Source organism: Protobothrops mucrosquamatus, unplaced genomic scaffold (assembly GCF_001527695.2).
Source record: "Protobothrops mucrosquamatus isolate PMUCROS unplaced genomic scaffold, P.Mucros_1.0 scaffold2883, whole genome shotgun sequence".
Taxonomy (NCBI): Eukaryota; Metazoa; Chordata; class Lepidosauria; order Squamata; family Viperidae; genus Protobothrops; species Protobothrops mucrosquamatus.
In genome coordinates, this window is record NW_015388911.1 from 17,603 (window position 1) to 28,155 (window position 10,553).

Genomic DNA, 10,553 nt, shown 5'->3' on the forward strand with positions numbered 1-10,553 from the left:
GATAGATAGATAGATAGATAGATAGATAGATAGATAGATAGATAGATAGATAGATAGATAGATGATTAGATAGAGATAGAGATATGTAAGCATCATAGAATCAAGACCTTTGACTAGGGAGCCTATTCAGAACATGCTGTTGTCTGGTATGAGATTTTCTCACTTGCTTTTGTTCAACTAGATGATCTGCCAATCAGGTTGGCACTATGATGTCGTGATGGAATCCTGTAAGATCAATGCATCAAGACCAGCATGCATATGGAATATGGCATAGCTAAGTGTTTCTCAACCTGGGCCACTTTAAGATGGGCGGACTTGCTGGCTGTGGAATTCTGAGAGTTGAAGTCCACCCATCCTAAAGTGGCCCAGGTTGAGAAACACTGTTAACCTCCTCATTGAGTAGCCTTGGAGCTGGTTCTCCATTTCCCAGCCCAAGGCAAATAACTTGCACGCTTTCTAATCCAACTGAAAGTCAAATGCATATCTTTCCCTAATTGCAGGTACCGAACAGACTAAGCAGATTGTATTTGGGCCAACCAAAGAGCCGTCATTTGTCACCGTTCCTCACCACAGCTTTGGCGAACCATTCGTGTTGAGTCCTCATGTTTGGTCTCTGATCATTGAAGCTGAAGATGTCCTCCTTGTAAGTCTGCCCTTCCTTTTCTCCCTACAGGCAGGATGGAGGGAAAAGGAATCTGGGTCTCATATTTCCATTCTTCCTTCCAGGATTACCTGGTTCTGCTTCCCAGCTCTTATTATGAAGCTCCTATATTGCAATATAAAGTATCGGATCCTTGTACCTATAGCCCAGCTCCTGAACAAGTGGGTCAAAAGTAAGCCTTCCATTTTCATTTTTTATCATATCTTTGTACTGCATTTGACCTACACCGCTCAAGCACCTCCTGCACGTGGGAGTGGAGCTTCGCATGCGACCGCAAGAATAGAATAGAGTAGAGTAGAATAATAGGGTAGAATAATGATGGGATGGAATAGGATATAGAATAGAATAGAATAGAATAGAATAGAATAGAATGGAATGGAACGGAACGGAACGGAACGGAACGGAACAGAATAGAATAATGACAGGGTAGAATAATGACAGAGTAGAATAATGATGGGATGGGATGGAATGGAATGGAATAGGATAGGACAGGACTTCAACTCCCAGAATTCCTGAGCCAGCCATGAAGTCCATGAGTCATAAAAGAGCCATATCGGATAGGATATAGAATAGAATAGAATAGAATAGAATAGAATAGAATAGAATAGAATAGAAGCACAAGCACCCTCCACTTGCGCACAAAGCTCCATTCGCGTGACTGGAGGGTGCGCACATACGCCACTCGCACAAATGGAGTTGTGCGCGGATGCTCATGCCTGCCCCCCCCCACAAACACACACAGACACACCGCCGGGCCGGGCCACCAAATTGGAAAGGTTGGGAATCATTGCTATAGAACATACTAAAAAATAAATCAGCCATCTTAGAACAGAAGTTCAGGTTTATTATTGGCAAGTAAACACTTGCTAGGATGATATAATAACCTAAGATTAAACCAAAGGGTAAGTCCCTTTCAAGCCAGATTGGATTTTCATGGACATTCCGATGTAATTTTCTTGGCAACCATGTGGAACTGGTTTGCCTTGTCTTCTTCTGATGTTTTTTTTTTCAGTTTCTCAGTCTAGTCTGAAGCCACGGAATTTCCCAGAGATCCAAGTAAAATAATAACAATTAAAAAAGAAAAACATTGAAGTAAAATCAGGTCTGACAAATGAACTAAGCTAAGGTCAGATAAGTGCTGCTGTCTGTTTGGGGCAATTTTTCCTCTTCAAAATATTTCTACAGATTTTACTTGACTGGGAATTTGGCCAGGATTGAAATAATACACGAAAAAGGACCGAAGTCCCAAAAACTTTTTAAATCCTGTGAGCTGATGGGTTCATTCTGTTTAGAAGTACAAAGTGAATATTGAATAAATTCTGGGTTTTACTTTGGGCCTATAAAAGACTCATTTTTTCCAAGTAGGTTTAGGTTTAGGGAAGAAGGAGAACCAGCATGAATCCTATTGTATCTATCCCTTCCTTTATTTTTTTGCTTCTGGCATTTTAAAGACAAACTTGAAAGGATATGTGAAATGTTTCCTCTTGATCAGTGATGGGAAATGTCAACCTCTTGATCCATTTTTGTAAGTCCTGCCTGATTCCTTCCTCTCTCTAAATTCAGAGGTGGCTTGCCATATAGGGAGTGAGAGACGGAGACAGGATGTTAGGAAGAGTGTGAGAGATAAGAGCAGTGTCAGAGAGGGAAGCCAGAAAAGGGAATGGAGGAAAAAAAGTGAGAAACAGAATTCTGGCCATATAATGCTCTGGCCACGTCCACTGTTGATTTTGGTCTGCCTACTGCTAACAAGCATTCTGCATCGGTTGATGTCCCCAGAGCAACGTTGCTTAAAAAAAATAGGTTTATTTGTATCCCGCCGTTATTATTTTATACATACGCACAAGCACACAGACGTATATATGTGTGTGTGTGTGTGTAAGTATATGAATGTGTATGTGTGTCTGCATTTTTATACACATACACACACATATATACACACACATACATACATGGCACATGTATGTGTGTATGTTTGTGAGCCAGTTGGCTGTGAGACTCGTGTGTGTGTATGTGTATGTATGTATGTGAATATATATATGTGTGTCTCTGCATTTATATATATATATACACATACACACATATACATATGCACACATACATATACACACATTTATATATATACATACACATACATACATACACATACATACATGCACACACATGTATGTATGCGTATATGTGTAATTATATGAATATGTATATGTGTGTCTCTATGAGTGTATGCATATGTATGTATGTTTATATCCGGATGTGTTGTCTGTGTATTTACACACATATATTCATATACTTAACGCATATATACTTATATACATATATATTTATATATAATTGTCTCTCTGTGTGTGTATTAGCAAGCTAAATAAAATGATAATATTGCACTTGCAGATAATTCTGCTTGTAATGATTTTTTGTCCTCATTTATCTGTAATTTGGACACTAGGGCTAAATAATTATTTTCTATTCTTTCCAGTTGCTTCCTATATAGGTATTTGCCTGTGGAGCAGTTCTCCTTTGTGTCAGGCGAAGATGCTTTGTGCAAGTTGGACAACAACTTACCAAGACCTTGTCCTGCAGAGCAGATCTTTCCTACCTTCCCCAAATTGGTGCTGTGTAGTGGCACTCGTGTAAGTAATTCCATTATCGTGTTAAATCTTCATTTAAAGCAGGGTTCTTCAAACTTGACCCTTTTAAGACTTGTGGACTTCAACTCCCAGAATTCCTCAGCCAGGCACGTGCCTGGCTGAGGAATTCTGGGAGTTGAAGTCCACAAGTCCTAAAAGGGCCAAGTTTGAAGAACACTGATTTAAAGCTTCTACGTAAAAATATGATTCCTGAGGTTTGGGAATCAGAATCAACCCTGATACTGACATTTTTCAGATGTTAGAAAGCCAACATTATTGAATGGAAGAGAAACATTCATATTCAGTAGATTTAAACTAAATTACGTTTAGCTTTGTCCTGGCTGTGTCCACTTTAGTTTGGACATGCTTCCTAGAGGCCCTTTGAAAATAGGTAGTGAAGGGTTCTTGGTGTAACAAAATAGTTCCTCTCTATCAGTTTTTACGCTTTCTTTACGCTTTCTTTCAGATAAGAGGAAATGCTTTCATCCTCTGTGTTTGTAGGTGATGTACCACCAGAGCCGTGGTGGCACAGTGGTTAGAATGCAGTATTGCGGGCTAATTCTGCTGACTGCAGGCTGCCAGCAGTTTGGCAGTTCGATTCTCACCGACTCAAGGTTAACTCAGCCTTCCATCCTTCCGAGGTCGGCAAAATGAGGGCTGAAGCAGTATATAAGTCTTAGTGCTATTGCTACTACTGGCACCCATAGGAAGAGAAGGGAGTCAAGATGGCAGCCATGGGGATCCACCATCAGAACCATCCTCTTGAATTCTCTCTCTCTCTCTCCCTCTCTCTCTCCCTCTCTCTCAGACACTCTCTGCCCCCCCCCCCCCGCTCACATATAGCAATCTGGAATTAAGAAGAAATTTCCTGACAGTTAGAACAATTAATCAGTGAAACAAATTGCCTCCAGAAATTGTGAATTCTCCAACACTGGAAGTTTTTAAGAAGAGATTGGGGAGCCATTTGTCTGAAATGGTGTACGGTTTCCTGCCTGAGCAGGGAGTTGGACTAGAAGACCTCCATGGTCCCTTACAGCTGTATTCTGTTCTATTCTATTCTATTCTATTCTATTCTTATTCTATTCTATTCTATAGATCTTAAGTACAGACATTTCATTACCGTACTAGGTAACATCATCAGTGCTGGAAGGGAGTGGGGTTTGCATTGATGATGTTAGCCAGTTGGGTAATGAAACAACCAAGCTCAGACAGCAGCAAGGACATCATAATTCAATCCTGAGTTACAAATATTCTCTTCTTAGATGTACCAATGCTTTTGGGGAAAAGTTGTTTAATTTTGCAAGTCTATCTGTGGCTGCTAGTTCTGATAGACTGATGCAAGTTCCATATTTATGTGCAATAAACCTGTGAATAATTAGTTGCAATCTAGTTTGTTGGCTTTCTGAAAGCAGCTGGTTGATCATTATAGGAAATGAAAAACTGGTAAAACTGGTCTAAAGTTTGCTCTGATCCACCTGATCTCCTCATCCCCAAATCCTTGTCAGCAAGGAAAAACTTCCTGGACATGTCTTTCAGACTCAGTTTAAACAGCCCAGAATTTGTCAAACTATTATTAAAAAAATGTTAGCCCAAATTCTCTGTTTCCTGACTTGGAAACTGAGGCCTGGGACATAGAAAAATAGGTTCCCTTTATACACTTCCTATGATATGGATCTGTCTATGGAGATTCTCAGTCCTCCAGGTCATGGTTGTCACAAAGGTGCTTTTTCAAGAGGCAACTGGACTTTCTTGTTTTTTTTTTGAAGACGTTTCGCCTCTCATCCAAGAAGCTTCTTTAGCTGAGAAGCGAAACGTCTTCAAAGAAAAACAAGAAAGTCCAGTTGCTTCTGGAAAAAGCACCGTTGGGACTATGGTATGGATCCTATTAAAATAAATACACGTGGGATTTGTTTATTTTTATACATTTATTTATATTCTACCTTTATTATTTTTATAAATAACTCAAGGTGGCCAAGATATCTAATACCCCCTCTTCCTTCTCCTGTTTTCCACATAACAACAACCCTGTGAGGTGGGTTGGGCTGAGAGGGACTGACTGGTCCAAAGTCACCCAGCCAGCTTTCATGGCTAAAGCAGGACTAGAACTCAGGGTCTAAACCACACCATTAGCTGTCTACATGCCTCAAATCAATGCTGCAGTTGAAGTGCAAAACTTTTTAGTTTTGGACAAGATACAGAACTTTCATTTATAATAGTAATAGTAGTAATAATAATAATAATAATAATGTTGATGATGATGATGATGTTGGAAGGGACCATGAAGGTCATCCAGTCCAACCCCCTGCTCAGGCAGGAAACCCTAAGTGGAATTTTCCTCCAATGGGATTTTCCCATGTATTTTACCAGGAAACCTAGATAGGGCAGACTAGAAAAGTCAGTGCCTTCCTAACCATACCCAAGAACTCCGAGTTCGTTGGCGATGTCCATTTTTCTCTATGAGTTCATGGTGATCTAACCCTAACCCTAAGTGGAATTTTCCTGCAATGGGATTTTCCCATGTATTTTACCAGGAAACATAGATAGGGCAGGCTAGAAAAGTGAGTACCCTAGTAACCATACCCAAGCACTCCGAATTTGTTGGCGATGTCCATTTTTCTCTATGAGTTCATGGTGACCTAACCCGAAGCCTAAGTGGAATTTTCCTCCAATGGGATTTTCCCATGTATTTTACCAGGAAACATAGATAGGGCAGGCTAGAAAAGTGAGTACCCTAGTAACCATACCCAAGCACTCCGAATTTGTTGGCGATGTCCATTTTTCTCTATGAGTTCATGGTGACCTAACCCTAAGTGGAATTTTCCTCCAATGGGATTTCACGTGTATTTTACCACGAAAGATAGATAGGGAAGGCTAGAAAAGTCAATGAATTTCTAACCATACCTAAGGCTTCCGAATTTGTTTGCAATGTCCATTTTGCTCTATGAGTTCATGGTGACTTAACCCTAACCCTAAGTGGAATTTTCCACTGCCATTTCAGACAAATGGCTCTTCAGTCTCTTCTTAAAAACTTCCAGTGTTGGAGCATTCACTGCTTCTGGAGGCAGGTTGTTCCACTGATTAATTGTTCTCACTCTCAGGAAATTTCTCCTGAGTTCTAGGTTGCTTCTCTCCTTGATTAGTTTCCATCTGTTGCTTCTTGTCCTGCCTTCAGGTGCTTTGGAGAATAGCTTGACTCCCTCTTCTTTGTGGCAGCCCCTGAGATATTGTAACACTACTATCATGTCACCCCTCGTCCTTCTGTTCATTGAATCCTGCTTCTTATATTTGCAATAGAAGACAAACATATATGAGTTCTGGGTCTCCCGTATGACTTCTACTACAAGGAGTTTTCAAAAAAGGTTGTCTCGAAGAAAAAATTGATGCCAAAAAATGGCTTATATGAGGTTTTTATGAAGAATCTGTTTGAAAGCACACCCAATCTTTTGCTTAATTCTGCTTTTTTTTTTCAACAGGTTGAAGTACAACTGGTAATTCCTGTCCCCCAGCCAGGGAGATACATGCTTCTGATGGAGTATGCCAATGAAGATACTCCACAGACCACTGAGGTATCTGTGAGCACCCCACAGATGGTTCCTCGGCTGGGCGCTCTTATGATATACACCTGCAAATACAGGTAAGTTCCCAAATAAGGCGACAAGGGAAGTTGTGGAGTTGATCAACTTTTCTTCTCTTACCTTTTACTGTTAGGTTCCAGATTTTCAATCAAATAGCAATGGCAGTAGCACTTAGATCTATATACCCCTTCATAGTGCTTTATAGCCCTCTGTAAGCAGTTTGCAGAATCAGCATATTTCCCCCAACAATCTGGACCCTCATTTTACTGACCTCGGAAGGATGGAAGGCTGAGTCAACTCAGAGCCGGTCGGGATCGATCTTCTGGCAGTGGGCAGAGTTAGCCTGCAGTACTGCATTCTAACCATGTGCCACAACTTCCTAAACTGAGAATGCAGGTAGTCCTTAACTTACAACAGTTAAGTGACCGTTCAAAGTTACAATGGCACTGAAAAAAGTGACTTATGACCATTTTTCACATTTACGACTATTGCAGAATCCCCATGGTCACGTGATCAAAATTCAACCACCCGGCAACTGGCATGTACTTATGACAGTTTCAGTGTCCCTGGATTGTGTGATCATCTTTTGTGACCTTCTGATAAGCGAAGTCAAAGGGGAAGAAAGATTCACTTAACAGCGATTCACTTAGCAGCTGATCGTAAAAAGGGACAAAACCCAGTTAACAACTGCCTCGCTTAGCAATGGAAATTTTGGGCCAAAATGTGGCCATATGTCGAGGACTGCCTGTAACCGTTTGGACTTTGTCTGTTTTGATTGTCTAACCTGGCCTCAGCATTTTTAGCCTTCTCATTTACAGCTTTTCGGTTTCAAATATTTTATTAGCTTTTATCAAAATAAAGGTATCCTCAACTTAGCAACAGTTCATTTTAGTAACTGTTTGAAATTACAGCATCAATAAAAAAGGGACTTATGACTGTTTTTTAATACTTATGACCATTGCAGCATTCCCGTGGTCCCGTGGTCATAATTCAGATGCTTAGCATTTTTGACTCATATTTATGACGGTTGCAGAGTCCCGGGATCACGTGATCCCCTTTTGTGACCTTCTGATGAGCAAAGTCAATGGGGAAGCCAGATTCACTTAACAACCGTGTTGCTAACTTACCAACTGCAGTGATTCACTTAACAACGGTGGCAAAAAAGGTCATAAAACGGGGCAAAAACTCACTTAAGAAATGTCCCACTTAGCAACATAAATTTTGGGCTCAGTTGGGGTCGTACCTAAAGGACCACCTGCGTAAAATAGAGAACTACAAAGAAAAGAGGGGCGGAAAAGGGGAAAAAGAAAAAGTGTAGGATAACAGGGCAAAGAAAGGAAAAATCATCGACTTCCGACTCCTTTTGGTGAAGTCTTTTACGGCTGCATAAACAGTCCGTGCCTTGAAAATTGAGTACAGGTAGTCCTCGACTTAGGACCACAGTTGACCTCAGAATTTATGTTGCTAAGTGTCATGCCTCCGTGGGAGCCTGAATCTGCGGAGGAAAATGAGCTGGAACGGGACCCTATGGAGGTCGAGGGAGAGGTGTCTGTGGTTTTAGAGGAATGTGGGGAAGAGCAGGCAGAGGCAGGTCAGGGCCCTTCAGGAGTGGGACAGGAGGAACAGGAGAGGCAGAGTTCAGGCGATGAGCAAGGGTCACCCCCACCTGATCCTAGAGCACGGAGAGTGGAGAGAAGGAGGGAACAATGCAGGCAGGCTCAACTACTTGGGAGGAGAGCATCCCACCTCTCTCCACAAGGCACACCTGGAGACTGAGATTTAAGGAGACGCTGTGGGGAGAGGCATTTGTCGGGAACAAATGCTGATTCCTTGGAGTTTTGTGTGTGTTGTTGCTGATCTCTTGTTCTGTGACTTCTGCTTGGAAACCTGGAAACTCTGACCATTGGACTGGCTGACAACGTTGCTTAGATGTTCAAAGATCTCGGACTGTATTTTGGCTTCCCTTTTGAAACTGCTAAGGCAAGCATGTATTCACACAGACTCATTAGGTTTATGATGTATGTGTCATTCCTTGTTATCTCAATGGCCTTGAGTAAATTCCTCTCTAATCAGACTGTATGTGAAACTCCTTGCAGCCAGAGGCGGCTGAAGGTGTGTGTGTCTTCCTTTGTTTGGAGGCTTGCCAGAAACGTGGGAGCATTTGCGGAAAATTTGGGGCAATTAAAGGGCGGTTTGAATTGCCAGCTGACTGCATTGCCTCTGTGCTGTGCCCTGGGTCATCACACTAAGTGGGAAATTTGTTAACTGTGTTTTGCCCCATTTTATGACTTTTCTTGCCGCATTTGTTAAGTGAATCTTTGCAGAATTGTTTACAATGATGTACAGGTACTCCTGGACTTACAACGACAATTGAGCCCAAAATTTCTGTCGTTAAGCAAAATAGTTGTTAAGTGAATTTTGCCCCATTTATGACATTTCTTGCCACAGTCATTACTGCAGATGTAAAGTTAGGAACCTGGTCATTAAGTGAACCCGGCTTCCCCATTGACTTTGCTTGTCAGAAGGTCGCAAAAGGTGATCCCGTGACCCCGGGACACAGCGACAGTCATAAATATGAACCAGTTGTCAAGCATCCAAACATAAATCAAGTGACCCAGGGGATGCTGCAACGGTCATAATGATGAAAAATGGTCATAAATCACTTTTTTCAGTGCTGCTGCAACTTTGAACGGTCACTAAATGAACTGTTGTAAGCGGAGGGCCACCTATAGGCTGCATCAGAAATTACCGCAGTTGGGTGGACGTTATGTGCTGTTTAGATTCCCGGCCTTGTAAATAGGAGAGGCAGCAATCAGGCCAAAATCCACATCCTCAGAACAAGACATGAGTGAGATTAAAATAGCACGCACATCCTGACCTCCGATGATCTATTTAAACAACTGGACAGTGTTTATATTAATGATGGATGGATTACAGTGTCTGGAACGGCTGTTTTTTTTTGCAAATCGGAACATAGATTGTGACCTTAACAATAGGAAATGAGGCCCTAGGATATCCTTCAGAAGCATCTCCCTGCCATCACTCAACTCATTCAAAGCTCATAAGAGATCTATATTAAACCACAAATGGGGGGGCAGGGGGGAAGACATAAGGGTGAAGGTCCGTTCTCCGAGCTCGTGGGTTGATTTCCAAACATTTCGTTACCAGGCTAGGTAACATCTTGGGTGGAGTTTAGGGGGGATGTCAGTGTCAGGGTTCTTCTGTTTATAAGGGCTTCAGGTGTGGGTGTGTCGAGTGAGGGTCTTGTGATGGGTCAGTTAGGAGTCATCAGGGTCTTGTGATGGGGAGGCTACATCAGGTTAGGGCAGGGGTAGGCAACCTTGGCTCTTTTATGACTCGTGGACTTCAACTCCCAGAATTCCTGAGCCAGCATGGCTCAGCTTGGAAACCTCTCCCTTTTCTCTCAGCATGGCTGGCTCAGGAATTCTGGGAGTTGAAGTCCATGAGTCATAAAAGAGCCAAGGTTGCCTACCCCTGGGTTAGGGTCCTTGGGAGGTGAACTGCTGGTAGGAGGGGGGGGCTTGAATGGGTTGGTTGTGGGTCGATGCTGTTTCTGGCTGGCTGTGCAGTTGATTTGGATTCTGAGGGGTTTCTAATATATTGTAGATAATAATAATAATAATAATAATAATAATAATAATAATAATAATAATAATAATAATAATAATAATAATA

General features: G+C 41.8%; 1 protein-coding gene across 1 annotated transcript in view; it reads left to right on the top strand.

Annotated features, from left to right (window-relative positions):
* The window catches only part of LAMA5 (laminin subunit alpha 5), a gene marked incomplete at both ends in the record, with an annotated part of 70,692 nt that overhangs the window by 16,282 nt on the left and 43,857 nt on the right, over window positions 1-10,553 (top strand). The window contains 4 exon segments of the mRNA XM_015825928.1: window positions 501-643; window positions 727-833; window positions 3,132-3,285; window positions 6,756-6,916. Of these exon segments, the coding sequence (XP_015681414.1) occupies window positions 501-643; window positions 727-833; window positions 3,132-3,285; window positions 6,756-6,916 (565 nt within the window).